We start from the raw sequence: 17717 nt of genomic DNA, 5'->3' as shown, positions 1-17717 counted from the left end.
CAATTTTCTTTACATGATGTGCGGACTCGAATTTAAGATAATAATTATATCGGTCTCTCAATTTAAAATTTAGTGTACAAATTTTCATATACACGGTATCAAACTCGGATCGATCATAAATTTCCTCAAACTTCGATTGGTGAAACCATATGTTTAATTAAAAATATTTTAAAACATAATTATATAATATAATAATGGAAAATTTAGGCAACCTTAATCACGATGTAAAAGGACTTGGTAGATAGGAGAAGTAAAAAAAATATTAAAAATTATTATGGTTCACAATATAATAATCACGATATTGTGGACGGGCGCGTTTCGTTCTCGCCGGATGCCAAAGAGGGTTTAAGCCGCGGTTTTTGAGCAGGAACTCTTCCATGGCGAGCCTCCATTCCGCCTTACTCTCCGCCCTTCAATTCCACCAAAGACCCTCCAATTTAGGACTTCGGATCGACTCGACAAGAACCCTAACCTCCACCATAGCTCCTCCTCGCCTCCTTGAGCCCTTCCCTCTCTCCACCAAAACCCTAGCCTCGGATCGGCTCGTCCCACATCTCCCCAAGATTTCGTGCTCCCGGACACCCCAAATCCCCCCACTCAGCCGTCAAAATGCGAACTTCTTGAGAAGGATCGCCGGCGGAGCCGCCGTCTTGCTTATCGGCTCGCTTGTCTTCCTCGGGAGACTGGGTACGCGGTCTGCTTTGGCGCTGGATGGTGCCCAAAGGAGCAATTTTTCGGCGCCGTTGGAGGAGAAGATCGATGCGTCGGGAGAGGATGAGGTAGAGATGTACGCCAGGGTGTTGCAGAAGAACCCAAAGGACGTGGAAGCGCTGAAGGTGGTTTTGTATGGTAAGTTGAAGAAGGGGAAGAGAGAGGAGGCGGTGAGACTCGTGGAGCGGCTGATCGAGTTGGAGCCGGATGACGTGGAATGGAGGCTGTTGCAGGGTCTGTGCTATGAGTTGATGGGAAAGCTGGACAAGGCTAAGAGACTTTTCAAGGATATATTGAAGGAGAGGCCTCTCTTGATTAGAGCTTTGCATGTAAGCTATTTTTTTAACTCATTAATTATCATGAATAGCCCGATCAACTTTTTCACTTCTTAGAGGTTGCCAATGCTATGAATAGGATGGAAACTCATACTAAGTTGTGGCGGGGTTCAAATTAGGTTGAATTCAGGTTCATTTAGAAGTATCCTATGGCTAAGGTATTAATGGTTAATAACATTAAATTTCATTTCTCTGAGGCTGCCAATGCTATGAATAGGATGACAATTCAGGAAGTTTGTGTTGAATTTTAAGTAGGTTGATTTTTGGTTGATCTAGTTGTTATCCAAACCTGACCCTTCGATAGTAGGTTTGAGTTTGTTATTCTATATCCGAATTGTTCGATTCGGTGTATGGTTCAGGTTGTAAGCTTTTGAGGACATGTACAAGGCAATAAAATTTTCATCCATCTGTTTCATTCAAACGATTTTTGTATTTGGTTATTGCATTTCCAAAGGGTGATGCTTCGTAAGTTCCCTTCTTTTCTTCATAAAAGAAATACTTTGTGATTCTGTGTTCTAGCAACCATCAACAGATTATAAGAGACCCCTCGGTGAAATATTAGGTTTAAGAGATCAAAGACATGCAATAATTTTATTTGTAATTTGCTTGCTGAGTATTAGTATTTGTATGCAGGTTACAGATACTCGTGTAAGATTCATGATGTAGGATAAGATGCTTTTTCATAGAGTGATTCTGAAACCACCCAACAGGCTTTTGTTCCATTTGGTAATCTGGCAGAAGGTGTTTTTTTAAGAACTCCTCATATCCAAACTCTTGAGATGTTGGATACATATTTGCTAATTTGCAAATCGGGCATTTGTCCAACTATTGATTATACTATGCCAAACAACAATAGAAATTCATAGAGTAGATCTTTTTATGATTTTAAAGTTTTATGAATTTAAATTTCCATATTTGAGTTCTTGTAAGGCTGCAACATACGTATCATGTTGCTTTGTAATATTCGTTTGCCCAAATCCCCATTTTTTGTCTTATCAAATTGGACAACTGGATGCACATCTATATCATGTTCTCATGCCCCTTCCTTGTGGCCCTGGTTTCAGTTTAAAAAAAATTGTTCTTTTATGTGTTACTTCAATAAATACTTGCTTCCTCCTTGAATAAGAAATTTTGGTTGTTTGACCTGCAAGAATCAGCTATCAAATGCAAAGAGATTGGCAAATCAGGTCCAAATAGGAGTTCATGAATATCTTGTGCATTGAAATATAAAATTATCTTTGTTTGAAATTCAATCTGATTGTAGATTGTGATTCTTTGTGAGGATTCTACATGTAGACTTAGTTATATGACTGCCAGCAGCTTTCAAGGGATGGATACTAGTTCCTGAAGTGGGGATCTGGATCAACAAGATCAGCCAAGGTTGGGGTATGGTTCAACATCTAATCCATGAATCATATCGAGAAACTACAGTGAAACAGCAAATTAGATTGAAGATAAAGATACAAGGTAAAGAGAAAATAAAACCTAAGCCTGCATGCACTGCATGGTCAATGTAACCAGTAAAAAAATTGACATATGTACTGAACTTAGGGTGTAAAAATTGTTTTGTTTTTCTTCATTGTATGTGTTTGAACATTTAATCAATCAGCAAATTTAGCTTTTTCCTCAGCTTTCTTTTTTTTTCTTTGTTCATCTTCTTTCAACTCCTGATTCTTAGATGTCATAGATTGGTCTGTCTGGGTTGATTCACTTGAGACAGGCTTATTGCAGCAGACTCTTACTGATCTCATGAACCCTACACCGGAAGATCTAGAAAAGATGAGGGTTCCAACAGTGGGTTCAATTGATCTTTGTCCACAATATGTATTCGATCAATCTAATTTGGATCAAGTTATTTTTAGAACCTTCGATATGGATATCTTTGAGTGCATAGATTGCCGTCATGTAGGTTTCCAGTTGCCTAGGAGATCACTGTGTCGTTATGTTTTCTTATAGAGTTGCAACCTATATAGCTCTATGGTTCATGAGACTTAATGATTTAACATATTAGATCCCGTCTGTTTTCTTGAGCTTTCATGAAAATACATTGCTGAGATGTACCTTCAACTGGGAGGTAACCAACTTTTTAATAGTTTTGACTTTTGAATTCATATAAAATTATGAAATTTACTCTGTGTGCTAAAAGCCCTCTTTATACTAGTTTTGTGTTGTATTAAATTGCTTTGTCCTTCTAATAAAGTGCCGCTAAGAAAAGTCAACAGAAATATCACATTTAATCTTTTCTTGTTTCTTAAAGAAATGCTTCAGGATCTAAAACGTGCAGCTCTTCCATGTTAGGGTCTTGCCTTAGCCATGCACAAGAGTCGTGAAAGTGCAGCTGCTTTTGAGATGCTGCATAAAGCTTTAGATCTTGCACGTCGTGAGAACAGAGTCACTGACGAGCGGAATATAAAGATCCTGATTGCACAAATGCATGCCATAGTGGTACTAACTTTTACCAATTCCCCCTGAAATTTATTTTGTGGTTGTCATCTTGCAAATATATATATGTGTCAGTGACCAGTAGCTTATCCTTAGTGTCAAGGCTTATATTTTGTCATTCAGGGTGACCTAGAAGGTGCTTCTCAGCATTTTCAAGATCTTGTCAATGAGGATCCTCGTGACTTTCGACCGTACCTCTGCCAGGTATAGTTTCTCATTGGATATCTTTCCGTTGTAGTCTGTAACTATTAGTTGCATCCAATTGTGGCGACCATATCCGGAAGACTAATGTTTGATATTCTTGCTCAAATTTATGTGCACGCTTCATGGTTGCTGGTTTTGACTTTTCCATGAAATCTACATCTCTGTAGCCACAAGTGGCATCTTCAAGTTCTTCATGTCATGTGGTTGTGTAACTTACAGCCTTTCTGCATCTCACCATGGTATGCTTTAGGTTTATCAATGTGCTAGCATCACATATCCAAAACTTGTTGTTTGGTTTTGCTCTTTTTATGATTTTTCTCTTTAAGTTTTGCAGCTTGGGAGATCCGGGCCCTAGCTCCATTTAACTTTTGCCATCATAAATAATGACTGTTTTACTTCTTAACCTCATTGCAAGAAACTGGCTTACCATCATCATGGCTGCAATGTCTCATGCTGACGTATATTTGCATTATGCGTGCAGGGTGTCATCTACAGTTTATTAGACAAAACGAAGGAAGCCGACGAACAGTTTGAAATATATCGAAGCCTTCTGCCTGATGAATTTCCTCAGAGAAGCTTCATTGATGATGTTATACTGACAGCAAAAACAGAAGCCAAGCAGCTTGGGAAAGAACTCGAATCTGAATATTCACCCCGAAAATAACAAATATAAAGAAGATATATTATCTCACATATTGTTGGTAACATCTAGATTCATTGCTTTCTTCTGGAAAATGAAAGGAGAAAAGGAAAAAGAGCAGAGAAAGACTCGTGTAATTGTGTTTTTGGACATTGTAGTTGATTATATTTACTGTTTAAGATTGTGTTGCATGACACTTGAAGGATCAAGTTTGTCAACAACAGATTCATTGACTAAGAACTCCCAATGACATGCTGAATCTTCTGAGCTTCAACTTCCAGTGCTGTTGTGGATTTGATCAGCTTTCACATGAGACAGATAGAATCATGTTACAATAATTTTTGAGAACTTAGATCATGAAAATTATGGTTCCATTCATTCTTGCCCATGTAAATAATTGTCTAATCTAGCAAATTATAATTAGTATGTCATAAATATTATATGTCTTTTCAAAAGCTAGTCATTGATCGCGAGTGAAATAATTACCATTGATTTTTATCTAGTGTTGGATGATTTTTGAGTCAATATGTTTTTTTTTTGGAGTGCCTCTTTTTGCTTTCTTTTGCTTTCGCTCTGCCATCCTTATCGGCCTTATAACAATCACGATCGGCTTCCCCTCTCTCCTTCCTTTCAACACCCTTTCTCTTTTAGCTATATTGCTCTCTTGAACGAACGGTAGTGAGAGATAGAAGTGAATGATGTGGTATGTACGGATCGATACAGTACTTTCTCCCGTGTTTTCACGAGTTTAATGACTGGTTATGCATTGTTAGTATTTCGATCTTTACATCTTAAAAATTTATATTAAAATATCTATAATTATAAAAATAAAAATATCTAGATCGATTTATCTTAACGTCATTGATTTTACGAACAGAATCACGAAAACAAAAGATAAAAAAGATAGTTCTAATATTTCAATTAGTGGTAGCGGGTAATGTCAGTGATGACGACGATAAAAGATGAGGACTGTTCTGTAGAGCGACCCTCACCTCTCATTATTGTTTTTCTTATCCACAATAATCACTCGTAGCTTCTGATAGTGTCATTATCCGTTACCGTCGACACTGTCTATTTCTATCAACTATGATATTAAAATTATTTTTTTATTTTTATTGATAAAATTGATGATATTATTAAAAATAAATTTAGATATTTTATTTTTATAATTATAAATTTTTTAATATTTTTTTAATAGATAGATTAACTATGAATAATATGTAATTAGTCACTTTCGTCGCAGTCTTTTAGTAATACGACTCACGTGGAAGTCCCTATGCCGAACACCACAGCATTTGGGACGGAACGGAAAGATGGAAATCTCAAATCTCTCTCTCTCTCTTTCTGTCACACACACACACACACAATCTATCGTTTCGGAAGGAGTTCGAGGTTCCGCCCCTCTTTTAGAGATTAGGGTTCTTCCTCGGCGAATAATTTACCACGCTAACGATTGTGTACAGGTACGGATCGGGTGCCCCTTCCCGCGGATTATAAGTTTGTATTTAGGTTGCTGTTTTTATCTTTTTCTTTTGATCTCCACTGTTTGATGCAACGCCTAACTCTTGTGTTTTTGTGGTTTTCTCTTTGTTGTTTCCCGTTCGTGATTCGTGTTGTTCGGTTTCCTTTTTCTCGTTCCAGTTCTTTTCTTGTAAATTGAAATTAATTTTTTGTAATCTTTTCTGGCAGTTGTTCTTCTTTTACGGAGTACACGATACTTTTAAGTACATCGTGATCATTCGAGCCAAAAGGTGATGATTTTGGGTACTGAGCCTTTGTTCCCGTTCAATGCAGTTTAAGAAACCATTCGTTCACGCCCCAATTTGGTAGACTATGAAACAAAAAGCTTTCTTTCTTTTACTTTAGTTTTAGCACCAACCAATTTCCATGTTTTTTTCCTCCATTTCTTACCTTGATATTGGAGTAATTGATTCATCGTAAAACCTAACCGTGTTTTACTATTACGTTTACGGTTGTACTTGTGAATCCTAACTAAGACGAGTCTTAAGGATTACGCCCGCCTATGGTTGAGTGACTATAGCCTGTTTTCACTTTTCGCCAAAATTCCATTATCCCTTGTTCATGAGTGAGATTCACTGAATTAACTTAGCACCAATGTTATCACCATACCAGCAAATTTCCATGTTTCTTTTTCTTTTTCGTGCTTGACACTTGTATTTGATTCAGCCTAAAACTAGCTTTCACCATCTTTTTCCTGTATTTTGTGCTGCCTATTATAGCATAAAATATGCTTAAATATAGGGTTATACTTGTTAAGCTTAACAAAATGTCTTGGTTCAATGATCCTCCTTAAGTTGGCAATTATTGATCTTTGAAGAAGTGTGCTACAGTCAAAAACAAAATGGTTTTAGTGGAGTGGAGGCATCTAGTTTACGCCTTTTTAACTTTCTGGCTCTATAAATTGTACACCCCTTAAATTGGCAACGATATCTAGAGTTCAATTGTTATTAGTAGGCAGTTGAAATATATGTTGTCGGGTTGCTTGGATCCCAACAAGCGGAGGAATGGTCCCTGTTCTTTTTGTGCATTAAACACACTTGTTGCATGCAGATATATTGGTCTTCAATTCCAGAATTGGCAGGCCCTATAGAGGATGAGCATGCTAGTTTGCTTGAGCGCAACTGGTATTCATTGGCATACCATGTCCATTGCTAAGTTGGAGATTTATAGTATGGGTTTTTTCATCATCCATATTGCCATCAAGAAGGTTCATTGATTCACATGTCTGTCAACTATACCAGTCCATCTAGCTAAGCTTACATTTTGGTGTAATCATTGGAAAATGATTCTGAGATCTGTTTGACTTGTATCTGACTTTGTGGCTAGTTAGACTTGTCAATTCATCAGTACAATAGGCACAGTCTCAGTCTCTTGGTTCATGAACCGGATGATGTATTCTCTTTGATATTAAGAATGCAAAAGCAAGATGTTGATAGAAGCTAGCGACCTAAACGTTTGGTAGCTTTTGATGGTTCGGTGTCGTATGATCATTCAAGCAGGATGTTGTTGGATGCTGGGTCAGTTAAAACACATGTACCTGATTCCTACCTATTTCATTCTTCACGCTTATGTGCCTCCTAACAAAATTTTACTGGACATTGATTCAGATGAGGTGGAGGCCAATGTCAAACAGCGAGGATCTGTTTGGTTTTTTCGTTTCCTCCACTTCTTGCAACTACAAAAAATTACCTGCTGGTGGAGAAACAAGTTTGCATAAAGGTGTTGGGGACATCAGGAATTCTTTGAAAGAAGTCTGCCGTTGATGCGGTCCATGGAGTTGGTTCACCAGCCTATTTTATCGCCACAAGTTTGAGGTAAGAAATTGTGTTTGTTGTGATTGTAGGTAGCAGGCATTAAGCTTGGCTCATCATTGCCATGATCTTTGAGAAGTAATATGGAGGAGAAATGGTTGTTGCTTGCTCCCGTTGATCAAGTTCTACAGAAATCGTCATCTAAATCAAATCATACAAGAAGGGAAAGAGTGAGTATTTTCTATAGGAGGCTATTGACTGGTTCATGCGTATTTGGGGTTGATGTAGCAGCTGGTGTTTGCTGTCGAGGCAAAAATGTTGATCAGGTGAGCTCTCTCCTATTGAATTTTGCTGCCTTTTTTTGGTCAAAATTCGGAACAAGTCGAAGTGACAATTATTCCATTCAAAATCTTTATCATCGTATCAGATTATATATTTGAATTCTATATTTATCTTCATTTTGTGCAATTCTCTTTTTTCTTGGCTTGCACCATCTACTTGGATTCAGTTTCATATGAAACCTAAGTCAACCCACACATGAGAAAAATATTAGAATTCATAAATATATTGAATCTTTTCGTAAGCTTAGGCTTTTGTAGTCACTGGTCATCCAGTTCAAAATTTCTATCATGGAGATGCAAAATCTTAATTGGTGCAATAACCTAATCATATGTGGACAAATAACTACGTTATAACTAAGTTTGTAGAATTTTGAGGAGACCCAATATATATAATCCGACTTTAATTTCTAACCATCTTTATCACCAGTATACACTAAACAGATTAAGATATATATATATATTTCATATTTGAACTATTTCTTTTTCTAGTAGTCACATTGCAAAACTTAAGCTGTAAACAAAGGTTAGCATCATGGAGATCTGTATATTGTGCAATCCACGAATTAGAATTTTGATCCAACTAGCCTGGATGAGCAGCTCATATCAGTATCATAAAATTCTGTGGGTTGGTATAACAAACATTATGGATGATTTCAAAGTGAAACTTGAACTGTATGTATAGCTCAAGAAGAAAATACTTCTGCCATGTAAACACTGATCACTTTCCTTGTTCCATTTAACTAATTCCATCAAGAAGAAAAGGGGAAAAGGAAAATATGGAAGATTATGCATTTGTTGACTTGGATAAATCAAGCAAAACTATGATTACTCTTAAAACAAAATGGTAATAGCTTTTAGTCTTGATGACATTTCCCAAATAATATAGAAAAAAGAAAATGAAAGTATAAATTCCGCAGAAAGCTAGAAAACAAGGAAACTTACAGTGGAAGTGGTCAAACGATAGAGGAGGCAAGAACATCATGAACCCAACAGTCAAGAAAACTAGCCAACAACTGGTAAACATGTATTAACCATCTTGCAGCAATAAACCATAATTAGACATATCAGAATGCTTGGATTCATTTTCTTGATGCACCTTTCCCAAAATCAGAAACCAATCACACTTTCCCCCTTTATTCTAGTTTTGCAGAAAACAAATATATGCATGTATGTATTTTATGTTTGTATTTGGGGTCTTACCATGGAAGCCACAGACTGCAATACTTCTTCACATGGTTGCTAGTTTCATAACAAAGCTGGAGCGAGATTTCAGTAATGTTTTAGTTTTAGTAGCAAACAAAGGGCATGATTTTGTCAACGGGCCATATCTACCGTTATCATGTTCATCCAAATGGATTGCCCCCAACAGGATTGACAGAATTCGGAGTACTTGCTTGGGCGTAGCTGATAGCTGGCTGTTGATGGATACCTGAAGTACCACAATCAGTTCCTCTGTTGTCAGGACCTAATCCGCCTTGATTACTGCAATGAGATGCATAAAGCGTCCATTAATGTCTGTAAAGTTCAGTCCTTTTCTGTAAATAATATATGCAATATTACACAGAAACACAAGTTAATTGAGTAGCAGGTGACAAAAGCTCTTTTGTTTCCGATGGTATTTCACCTAAGGGAACTTGATTAAGCTTTCAAACATGATAACTAGTTTTAATATGTACGGTCTTATTGGCTTAAGAATATTAAATTTTGATGATGATATTAAGTTCCTTTCTTAGAAAATTTTTTTTGCAGGTCATTAAGTATGAACCATGTATCTGAGATCACTATCAGATATTACTTTTAATCAAAACCATTGTTTCTAGGGGAAAAAGCAATTGGAGCAGGGAAATGAGATTCATCCAACAGAAGATTTCTTTCTCTTGCTCTTTTCTCATCTTCAAAGAAAATGGGAAGATCTGATGACACAAGAGCAGCTTCTTACTAAATACTATAGTTTTTATTTAAGCCCAGTGGCAGCAAGCAATAATGGGAGAAAAAAGTGTAAAAGTTATATTAAGAAATATATTAACCCACTCAGAGGGCAAATACCTGAATTTTTATATAATTATCAGGGAAACAAAGCAATTGATTTCCATCTTAATAACAATAATGTTATCACTAAGAATAATCAAAGGCTCCTATATATTGCTTCCAAAAAATATAAAATCGGCAAAGTAGCCATTATATCTATTAGAAGACTTACCCCACTGACATCATGGCTAGTTCACGAGGCATGTTGTTTGGAACCTGATGATGCATCATGAAGGTACCTGAAGTTTGAATTTTTAATTAGTGACGCCAGAACATAACTGTTTGCAAGTATTTCAATGGATATAAAACCTAAGGGGCATCACATATTTTTACCTGGAGAGACACTTGTTGCATAGGGCAAGTGTTCTGAGGGATTCCATCGTGGGGAAGGGGCTCCAAAACTGGAAGTTCGAATGAAAGCGAGTGGGGAAGTCATGTTTGGTAATGGCACTTGCTGAGGTGTCACTGATGGGAACTATATCATGAAAGAAGAAAACCACTGAAAAGTCGTAATCATATGACAGCTACTGTATAGGAAGCATTTAAAATAAATGCAACATAACTAAGATAATCAACATCATATTGTCCGATCTATGTAGCAAAATATGCAACCTTCTACGTCAATATTCAAATATGGATCCAACAAGCAAATGGATACCAAATTTTGTTGATAATTTAAGATTCTTCTAACTCAGTTCTGAATATCTGATAATTGATGTGCTTAAACTACTAAATGTTGTAATCTATCAAATAAAAAAGTACTAATAAAGAGAGTAAAAGAGAAAAAAAATCTGTGAAAATCTGCTTCTGTTAGGTTGCCAAATCTATCAAAATTATCTTAGGACTATTTACATTATAAGATCATGAAGGCATAATTAGAGAAGGATCCAGAAAGCCCCAAGAAATCTGTCCAACAACACTTGTAAGTTATAGAGATATTCTACAACATCCAAAAAAGGAAAATTCCTAAAAAAAAAGGATGCACAGAGAGAAGAGAAGAGAGAGAGAGAGAGAGAGAGAGAGAGGAGAGGCAACATTATGAAGTTTAAAGTAGAGAAAATGTGGAGCAGAGACACAATCTTCATCACAACTGATTTGCCCAATATATCAGCCACTAAAAATTTCTTATGAAATGGTTCTTTTAAGAGAGACTGATATTAAACAGACATCACATTTACTTGAGCAAACTTTCTGCTTCTATTAGTAACACAACGAACTAGTGTTTTTCAACTGCAGGTTTTGGATGCTCAATCGTTACAAATGACTGCTGAAATATGATCTTCCAAAAAATAGATCTTCTAGAATTTTTTACACTAACATCACTGTATAAATATTTTCCTTAACAAGAAAAAAAACGTACAACTAGTTCTTATGAACTCTATAGGGTATATCTATACAGGGAAAAACCTGATATGAAACAAAAAGTGAGAAGTGTTCATGTTCCAAGAAAACAAATGCAAGGAAACTTCAAAATTCAAATGATTCCACTTATAGACAAACATCAAGCTAGTGAGGTATTGCTTCTCATGCCAGATAAAAATTAATTTTTTTAACTAGATACTGAATATGTATGTCACATATAATTGTTCAACAGCAAGAGAGAACTATCATACCGTTGGAGCTGGATCACTAGTAAGATCAAATGGGTTCACAGACTTTGAAGTCTGTGTGTATGTAGCCGCAGTCTAAAGGAAAAAAATATTTCAAAGATAGCCTCAAAAGATTGAAAAATATGAATCAGATGAATATGATAATATGTGTGTTAAAGTAAAAGTATATACCACTCTAGTAGGAAATTGCATGTTATACCCTATGCCAGGATATGGCCCTCTTTGCCAACCTGGAGCTGATAGAGGTGTAGTTGGATAAAGAGAAGTGAAAAAATCCTGCAAACATTAATATTCATGAGGAAATATGGCAACACTGAAAAAAAATCAGCAATAAAATATATTAATAAGATACCGCTGGTAGTTCTTTCCTTCCACCATGTGTACTCCCTGCAGAAGTTGGTTGTGAAGAAATTCCAGCATTTGTTTCTTGAGATGACTTAGTGGTTATCTGAGGTAGATGGCCAGATGGGTTGATAGATGCGGCAGTGAAAGATCCTTGCTCGTGTGGTGCCACTGATGACATCGAAGTCTGAAAAGAAGTATGCACAAGATGAAACATCATAAAAACCTATGAGATGAACATGAAAATCAAAGTCCTTTACCTGGTCATTTGAAGTTCCAACAGCAGGTACATTGGATGGCTGATTACTGGGACTACCAGTGGATTTAAGTAATGACAGTTGTTCCTGCTGAATCGTGGGCAGGTTTTCTCCACCACTGGCTTTGGGAGAGGAATCAATACCAGAAACAGATACAGTTGATACATTTTCTTTAGCTGCAGGTTCTGAAACTGATAACTGACCAAGAACAGATACTAATGGGTTTGCATCTGGAGCTACTTGACTTACTTTTTGCTGACCTGAAATATCAGAAGCTGATGAATTTCCACCATCATCAGTATCAGAGGTAGTATGTTGAGGAACTGCTTGTTCTTCTGTTGTAGCAACGGGAAGATTCGGATCCACAATTAAATCCATCAGACTTTCAAAGTACGATCCTTTCAACTGTACTGAATTTGCATCAGCGGAGCATATGCTGCTTGAAGATAAATTACTCTGCAAACAATGACGATGAATGACTCACATATAGGTTTCCAGATAAAACAAACTCATAATCTATTTATGGCTATAATAAATAAACAAATAGATTTCTTAATGATTAGCATCTTAAGACAAATATATATAGTTGATATATACCAAACAAGATTTTACACGTGGCAACACACCCTCATTTTAAGGCTCTTAGGAGCTCATTTATGTATGTGCTTAGATGACAAATTAGCAATTAAATAGCCATAGAGTTTAGTGATGTTCCCTAGGCCTTATTTCAGGCAACAAAGAAAAAGCTATACATAATTGGCCTTCACATGAACTACATTTCATAACATGTACCAAAAGAAGTCCATCAGCCTGCCTTTGGATTTGTAGTACTTTTCCATATATGTGTAGCTGCATGAACTGCACAGGGGTATCATCAATTCGACACAACTCTATGAACCTATCTATGCATTTTTTGGTATTTTCCCTTAATTACATCATATAATTAACTTATGACTTATTGCTTAATTTGTATGGTATATGTATATCAAGTTATGGTGCTTTTTTTAAAAAAATATTGTTAAGTTTGAATTCCAACAATGTCCGTATAACAACCTCAATCATCAACACAAGGAGTACTTTCTCTAAATTAAAAATCCAAAAAATGGTCATGTTCCTTTTCGACAGTTCAGAGGGTGAGGCTTGATGTCATGTTTTGGTTGCTCCTTTATACTGATTCACCAGGGTTTAAGACACCACAATGACCTCTCTATTAGACCAGCATGTACTAATCGATATTTAATTTTCTGAATATGTATCAGCATCAAAACATATAGCTCAATACCATACAATTAATTTTTATTTTTTGTAATGTTTTACAATGACACCAATAGGTACAGGTCAGTATACCACTGGTTTGATATATTCCTAAAACCAGTATTTTACTGGTATTTAAAATCTTACATTTATCCTTGCAGACCCAGCACCGGTAGAGGCCCTGTTGGGCTGCCCTGCCAACAATGTTGTCTGCTTTGACAGACAAATTGGAACTATCAGCATCAGAATGACAGTTTTGCAAGTTCAAAGAAAAAAAGGATAACCTCTAGTATTTTGTTACTTATCAAATAGAAAAGGTCCTGCAACATGTATATCATAGGTACTAAGCATGAATTGCATGAAACAAAATCCATTTGGCAGTAACCATAGGCACAAGTAGCAATCAACAAAATAAAACAGTATAAAAACCCACCTCCATTTGTGTAGAATCATCAGGGACCATTTGTGTAGAATCATCAGTGACCATTTGTGTAGAATCATCAGTAACCATAGATATAGCTGTTTCACCAATCTTAAGTGGTGGTATATCATCAACCGAGGTATCCTTCGCTCGGTTCACCACTGGGTCACTCGACTTATTAACATTTTTCTGATGATCTGGTGATTTCCCCTCTGGCTTTGGTGCATCCAGAAACCTAGGGGCTTCAAGTCTTCTGTTTTGTCTTACATTTCCAACTTTATTATCTCTACGCCTGTCATCTACCACCTCAAAATAAGCTGGACTTCTCTTGTATTTACCTTGATCATATCCGGGACTTCTTTCTCCATAGTTATATCTGAAAATACGATCACTATTTCTACCACTAGGACTATATCGATCTTCATATGGTGGGCTTCTCAATCCACTTTTATATGATTCTGCTTTCTGGTTTTCATTATAGCTTTTATCCTGCAAGAGAACAAACACAAAACAATTATACTAAACAGAGAACTGAGAAAGGACTTCCAGCAAATTTCATATCATCCAAATCAACAATTCCTTGGTTATCACACCTTCATTTTCTGAGGTCTGTCTCCAACACTTTCCCCAGTATACCTCCGATACACGTAAACATTCTTAATGAAATCCCTGAGTCTATCGATATTACTGGAACTCAAAATAACAGCAAGGGAATCAACTTTACCTTCTGATAAAATACTAAAGAACCAAAACACAGAACCAGCAGTAACCTGCTATGAGGAAATGAATGATGTTGTGGGTCCCAGTCCTTAAAGTAAAGTTCTCTGGCACGCTGTTCAGAAATCACACACAAGAAGCCTTGAAAATAGTAGCCCTAAATTAATACATATTCCAAAAGTGAAACAGACGTAGATGGTAGTACCTCGTTTCCCCCTTCTTGAAGGGCTGCCACTTCTTGAGAAGAAAATTTAGCCATAGATATGGACTTAATTCGGTGGGTAAATTCCCGACTGGTAAACAAAAAACATTCATGATAAAGCTAATATTAGGAACAGCTAACATGCAGATGAAGGAACAACACCATGATGACATAGCATAATACTTACTGTATTCCGCTACAGTTTGTACAGACAAAGGTCCAGAAATTTGTGCACACATATTGTGGCCCCTGTCAAGGTTTCTATGTTAGCTTCACAAATGTTAATAACAAGCAACTTAACAAGAACAGAATCAAGAAACCAATTTCTAGAACACCTTAAGTTCATACTAAGATGAAATAAGCAACTAAGTTGCAGCATGTCCTTTGATATACACTGATGCTCTCTGCATATAACAAACTCAAGGGCGCACTGTAGTAAAATAGTGAAAGATACAGTGCACACATGTTTCAGTCCACCCTTGCTCAATTTAAAAGACGGTTTGCAACAAAAATGTGGCAGCTAATTCTGGGTAATAAGATCCAAGGAATGACTGCCTGACCGCTCGAAGATAATTAGATCCATGAGTTTTCCGTGTATACCAGATTGCAGTAGCTGCCTGACATATAGCATTCTAGATGAATAATAGAGCAGTATGAGTGTAACCACTAATGTTTACTCATCTTGGGTATGCTGGTCGCACTAATTATGATGTGAGCACATACAAAATGTAGAATGGTCACACTAAAAGTTAAGGTTTCATAAGATCTATCAACAACATTTCTCTGCATATGACATCAACACGAAAAATCAAATCTGTGTAGTCCAATATCTTGAATGACATAGTCTGTAGAAATATTTTTACGTTTTCACATTTTAGTATCTTACCCATCCAAACTGCCTGTAGTTACAGTCAGGTTTTTATTTTTTCACATAGTCCATAAAAATAGTTTTATCTGTCTATTTGAATATCTCCTATTTGAGTTTAGGACATATTGCAGACAACCAGGCATCACCTTATGAAACAATTATTGGGAAACAATAGTAACAGTGATCGCAACATGATGATGACAACTAGAAGAAGAGACATTGCACCTGCCTAACTATCTAGGTTCAGCTGAATGGACCGTTTCATGCTATTATTAATTGATATAAAACCAGATAATCGAAGTGTTACCTTTTGTTGTTGCTATGCATCTTCGGTCTTCCTACTTCTGTTCAATCTCAAATTTGGATTTACTTGCCTCATCTTGTTGATGCATTTGCAGATTTTCTTTGAACATTTCCAGACATCATAGGCAATTTTTCTTCAATTTATTCTCAATATATTAGCTACAATCATCATCTATTCTATCTTTCATGGTGCAATCAGATATCTAAATAGATATCATTACCTTTCCTACACTAAATTATAGAGTATGTCTGAATCAGCACCCATGTTATTTTGGAAAATGTTTCTTTTAATTGAAAAATAGCCAATGTCCACCCAATTTTCCACATGTTCTGTTTTAGTTCAACATCTCACACAGTCTCCTTAAATCTCCTTCCTTGATCATTATGCAAACTTCTGAATTGTGTTTTACTTCTTTTATTTCTTGAAATTTCTTGATCATCAATTTCAGGTACACATTCATTTCATGTATAATCTCCTGATCATATTCTTCTTTGGTCAATCTAGATGGAAGGTCGATGTGGTGATTTAGATCAGTTTTTTTGGATGCATCTATTCTACATCTTAATCTATATTTACATGATATTATTATAATTTTCTTCCAAGTCTTGGACACCTTTGACTTACTTTCATCTTGAGAAACAATTGTTTCACATATTACATTTTATCGACTAGTTATATTTTGAGACCATGCTTTATTCTTTGCATTGCAAAAAACCAGCACTAATATTCTAAGGTTTGAATTCAAATTATATGCAGGTATAACTTGTAATCTTTTCTTGACTTTTCATTTATTCTCCTAGCAGTAAGATAAAAAGTCAGATGACTATGATTCATCCAGTCTAAAGAAAAGTAGAGTTTGTAGAAACTAATGGGAATACGGATTGCGGGAAACTCTTTTCAAAAAAGAACTTCCTGTAAGACGTACAATAGCAGATAAATAATCAACAACAGCTACACCCATTGTGATTTAGAACCGAACAATTTCATCTGGCTCAGAAAAATATGCCAACAAATGTAACCATTTCACCCATCGGGCTCATACCACATCACTTTTGACAAATAACTCTAAATTGGCAAACCATATTGTTGATCTAGGTCAGCATCAAATCATTTTGATCCTGAAATCCAAGAATTGACTACACGACATGTTTTGTGTGTCCAGATCAGGAAAAGTAAACAACCTTACCAGACTATTGCAATTGATACACCTCCGGTTGGCAGGAAGCTTCAGAAGCCCTCGAATTATCTTCTCATTCTTCTTCTCCTCTTTCACCAGATTCGCCATCCCGGAATTCCCCTCTACCTTCTCCTACCGTCAGCAATTCCGCTCAAGGTTCACGTCTAGAATAAAAGGAGAAACCAAAAGACATGCTTAAATTTGCAGGCCATAACCGAGCACGCCTACATCAAGAAGAAGAAAAAGGATTAACCCACTAAGAAACGAGGCGAACAACCCAATGTGACAGCCACAGCCATATAAGAATCTGAGCAACGACGATAACCGGTAAAGGTCGTCGCGGATTAGGCTTCCTATTGGGAAACGAGCCGACAATGAAGAAGCTCGGATACGGCGATTGGCCAAAAAACAAATGGAATTACTCGAAAACCTGGGATTTTCCTGCCATGGAGAGAGAGAGAGAGAGAGAGAGAGAGAGATTGCTATTGTGCTTCTTCTCCAGGCAGAGTCAATTTATATTGACAGGAAACATTCGCCGGCTTCTCCGGTGGACGACGAGTCGCGGCCGGTAGGCTCCGCTGTCGCATTGCGA

General features: G+C 36.6%; 2 protein-coding genes and 1 long non-coding RNA gene across 6 annotated transcripts; 2 read left to right on the top strand and 1 right to left on the bottom strand.

Annotated features, from left to right (window-relative positions):
- The first annotated feature begins 313 nt into the window (after positions 1-313).
- Positions 314-4606, top strand: LOC103986601 (protein SLOW GREEN 1, chloroplastic). Its single transcript, XM_009404633.3, has 4 exons — positions 314-1040; positions 3345-3491; positions 3612-3692; positions 4174-4606. Exons 1-4 carry the CDS (start codon positions 378-380, stop codon positions 4354-4356), a joined length of 1074 nt encoding a protein of 357 aa, XP_009402908.2. The 5' UTR covers positions 314-377; the 3' UTR covers positions 4357-4606.
- Positions 4607-5625: 1019 nt separating this feature from the next.
- Positions 5626-9659, top strand: LOC135614160 (uncharacterized). Of its 3 annotated transcripts, none has more exons than XR_010487441.1 (4): positions 5626-5795; positions 6022-7370; positions 7461-7930; positions 9315-9659. It is a non-coding gene; the product is annotated as an uncharacterized LOC135614160 (long non-coding RNA). The 3 variants fall into 3 exon arrangements; XR_010487443.1 differs by having other exon boundaries at positions 9088-9659; XR_010487442.1 differs by lacking the exons at positions 6022-7370; positions 9315-9659 and having other exon boundaries at positions 7461-8062.
- Positions 9289-17717, bottom strand: LOC135614159 (probable ADP-ribosylation factor GTPase-activating protein AGD14). Of its 2 annotated transcripts, none has more exons than XM_065111202.1 (14): positions 17383-17717; positions 17135-17289; positions 14964-15025; positions 14780-14867; positions 14628-14689; positions 14451-14544; positions 13870-14346; positions 12186-12638; positions 11936-12112; positions 11755-11859; positions 11587-11658; positions 10307-10448; positions 10146-10212; positions 9289-9427 (listed from the first exon to the last, which is right to left on the bottom strand). In XM_065111202.1, the coding sequence occupies exons 2-14, from the start codon at positions 17231-17233 to the stop codon at positions 9289-9291; spliced, it is 2037 nt and encodes a 678-aa protein (XP_064967274.1). In that variant the 5' UTR covers positions 17234-17289; positions 17383-17717. The 2 variants fall into 2 exon arrangements, with proteins under 2 accessions (XP_064967274.1, XP_064967275.1); XM_065111203.1 differs by having other exon boundaries at positions 17135-17349; positions 17451-17717.

The sequence above is a fragment of the Musa acuminata genome, chromosome BXJ2-6 (genome assembly GCF_036884655.1).
Source record: "Musa acuminata AAA Group cultivar baxijiao chromosome BXJ2-6, Cavendish_Baxijiao_AAA, whole genome shotgun sequence".
In the NCBI taxonomy this organism is placed as follows: Eukaryota; Viridiplantae; Streptophyta; class Magnoliopsida; order Zingiberales; family Musaceae; genus Musa; species Musa acuminata.
The sequence above is the reverse complement of the archived record's forward strand: the minus strand, read 5'-3'. Positions and strand labels throughout refer to the sequence as shown.

What these genes read in the sequence shown, in the direction of transcription:
- LOC135614159 (XM_065111202.1), bottom strand. Translation starts at nt 17,233, where the DNA reads ATGGCGAATCTGGTGAAAGAGGAGAAGAAGAATGAGAAGATAATTCGA. An exon ending in ATGATTCTACACAAATGGAG is followed by an intron (nt 12,639 to 13,869) that starts GTGGGTTTTTAT and finishes CATTGTTTGCAG; the next exon opens with AGTAATTTATCTTCAAGCAG. An exon ending in GAAGGAAAGAACTACCAGCG is followed by an intron (nt 11,860 to 11,935) that starts GTATCTTATTAA and finishes TAATGTTTGCAG; the next exon opens with GATTTTTTCACTTCTCTTTA.
- LOC103986601 (XM_009404633.3), top strand. Translation starts at nt 378, where the DNA reads ATGGCGAGCCTCCATTCCGCCTTACTCTCCGCCCTTCAATTCCACCAA. An exon ending in TCTTGATTAGAGCTTTGCAT is followed by an intron (nt 1,041 to 3,344) that starts GTAAGCTATTTT and finishes CTTCCATGTTAG; the next exon opens with GGTCTTGCCTTAGCCATGCA. An exon ending in CACAAATGCATGCCATAGTG is followed by an intron (nt 3,492 to 3,611) that starts GTACTAACTTTT and finishes TTTGTCATTCAG; the next exon opens with GGTGACCTAGAAGGTGCTTC.